The 3,044-nt window shown below is 37.0% G+C and overlaps 1 protein-coding gene across 1 annotated transcript; it reads right to left on the bottom strand.

Moving 5' to 3' along the window:
• LOC142168037 (uncharacterized) lies at positions 1-639 on the bottom strand. The gene has a single exon (XM_075228689.1). The coding sequence runs from the start codon at positions 637-639 to the stop codon at positions 1-3; it is 639 nt and encodes a 212-aa protein (XP_075084790.1).
• Between the last annotated feature and the right edge of the window lie 2,405 nt (positions 640-3,044).

The raw sequence follows: 3,044 nt of genomic DNA, 5'->3' as shown, positions 1-3,044 counted from the left end.
TCATTCTTCTTTCTGCTTCCATTCCAAACCTATAAACCTACAAGGAGAATACCTAATTTTGTACTCAGAAATAGTCTCAAGCTTAGGTGACCAAACTTGTCCTTTTGGACCAACCAATTGTTCATAATGTTTCTTCAACTCAGGTGTGCTACATAAAAACTTACCATCACTAGGACTTGTCGTAGTTGCAATATTATCTTGTGATCCATCTTCTTTTCCTCTTGTAAGAAGCTTAATTATGAACTCCGGTGACACTTTTATCAAAACCCTACCATTTTCCGCCTTAATATATTGAAATATAGGGTTCTTGAAACTAACAGGTGCTCGTCTAGGATTCGAGCCCAGAGAAGCAAGAGAAGAAGCCGAGAGCACGTTGCTTGATGAGAAGTAATCTAGAGGCAAAACGAAGTATGTATCGCCATTTTTGAGCTTATCATCGATGTTTAAGGATGGAATAGGGTTTCCAATATAGAATGAGTCTGCATGGCAAATCATGCAGTCCGGGAATTCGAACATTATCTCTCCGGCTAGCCTTTTTCCGGTGACTATCCTCGTCGTTCCATCGTGAAAAAATAGGTTAACCATTAATGATCTTGAAGGACAAATGGAGTAGCACCAAGGTGAAATTGTATTTCCCATTTTTTTCTTATTTCTTTTGGAGGTTGAAAGGAGGAAAATGAGACAAAAGAGTAGTTGGAATAATGATTTTCAGTTTTGGTTAAGGGATTTGTTTATATATGGAGAAGGAGTTGACTTTGAGAATAGGTCAGTAATGGTGGCTTTGAATATGTCGAGTTGTATAATTATCATCCATAAACCAATTAATGGAGTTACTCTTTAGGGTGGGCCGGGGGATGAGGCAAGGGAGTGCATGTGAAAAGATAATATTAATTGTTCAAAAGTCATCATCTTCTATCAGCATATTAATTTGTAGTACTAAAATTTAACTTTGCTCTACTAGATATATCCTATTATATTTTACTCAGGTGCTATTTATATTCATAGATAATACTATTAGTCTATACTATTTCTATGTAATGTCCAAGTGTAAACAAATTATTCTAAAAATGAACGGGGATCGCCTATGAAGGGAGTTCTATTGAATCTTCTTCGTCAAAAAATTGTATTACACAAATACGGCAAAATATTTTTTTCTATGAACTTTGGATTCGTCTTGTCACGATCCGAAATTTCCCACCGACGGGACCGTGATGACGCCTAACATTTCACTTGCTAGGCAAGCCAACGTTAGAAAATCGCTAAACCAATTCCTTATTTCCATTCAGTAAATAACAATAATTAACTAAGATGAAATATAATAAGTACAGAATATTATAAAACTGTATTAATTACTACCACCCGGGTCTGGAGTCACAATTCACGAGCATTCTAGAATTTACTACAAGTAATAGTCTGAAAAGAAATACAACTGTCTGAATGAAAGAAAACAGTAGGACATAAAAGATACGCGGGGACTTCAAAGTCTGTGAACGCCGACAAATCTACCTTGAGTCTCCGGACAGCAGACCAATAGCAATTCTCGATCAATCTGAGCCGATATCAAAATCTGCACAGAAAGTGCAGAGTGCAGTATCAGTACAACCGAACCCATGTACAGGCAAGTGTCGAGCCTAACCTCGGCGAAGTAGTGACGAGGCTAGGACAAGACACCCACATATAACCTGAACAATATAATCATGCTAGTGGCAACAACAGTAAATAAAGAAATAATGCAGAAATAATAGGAAGGGGACATACAGTGGAGAATACAACATAAAGAGTGAGAATAATGAAAAGACAGAATTAAACAGAAAATCCTTAAACGAATTGAGCAATTAAAACAACAAAGAAAAACTGCACGGCATCACCCTTCGTGCTTTTACTCTCAACCTCACCAAATAAATAAATAGAACGGTACAGCATCACCCTTCGTGCATTAAACCTCTCATAATATACACGGCATCACCCTTCGTGCTTTATACTCTTCCTCACAATATAAATAAAGCATGAACGGCATCACCCTTCGTGCTTTACACTCTTCCTCGCGATATAAATAAAGCATGCACGGCATCACCCTTCATGCTTTATACTCGTCCTCACCAATCACAAAATCGATAACAACGGATAAATAAGAGTATCACAAAGGAACCAGTATTTTATCCATAATCAATAGCACAATGTAATCTCAGCCTTGAATCAATATTCGAAAGTTGCCAAATCTCAGTGAAACCAGATATGAGTCACCCAACATTTTAAATAACCCGCTAAGCATGGATAGTAGAATTTAAGGCTACAAAATAGACAAGAATAGAATTTCACTCGCATGCTATGACTCGACAACGACACATAGATGCTCGTCACCTCACCTATACATCGTATTTAACAACCAAACATGTCATGCTATGACTCGACAATGACACATAGATGCTCGTCACCTCACCTATACATCGTATTTAACAACCAAACACGTAGCAAATGAACACATAATAACTATTCCCTCAAGCCAAAGTTAGACACGACACTTACCTCGCTCCGAAGGCCACTTAATTCTCAATCACAGCTTTTTCTTTGGAATTCACCTCCAAACCACTCGTATATATTCAAAAATGACTCAATAATATCAAATATTGCTAAAGGAATCGATTATATTTCATAAATTAAATTTCACAAATTTTACTCCAAAAAGTCAAAAAATTGACCCCGGGCCCGCTTGGTCAAAATCCGAGGTTCGGACCAAAATCCCTTTACCCATTCACCCCCGAGCCCGAATATGTAATTAGTTTTGGAATTCGACCTCAAATTGGGGTCTAAATCCTCAAATTTCCGAAATTTCTAGTTTCTACCCTAACTCCTAATTCTGCCATGAAAACTCTAGATTTTAAGTTGATAATTCATAAAATGTAATGGGTAATTGAAAGAAAATAGTTTAGAATTACCAACACTTTGGGAAAGAAAATGGCTCTTGAAAATTGCCTATACCCGTTTGGTTCTTAAAAAATATTGAAGAAATGGCTTAAACCCGTGTTTGGAGTCTGTTTTAAGTC

Source organism: Nicotiana tabacum, chromosome 13, assembly GCF_000715075.1.
Source record: "Nicotiana tabacum cultivar K326 chromosome 13, ASM71507v2, whole genome shotgun sequence".
In the NCBI taxonomy this organism is placed as follows: Eukaryota; Viridiplantae; Streptophyta; class Magnoliopsida; order Solanales; family Solanaceae; genus Nicotiana; species Nicotiana tabacum.
The sequence above is the reverse complement of the archived record's forward strand: the minus strand, read 5'-3'. Positions and strand labels throughout refer to the sequence as shown.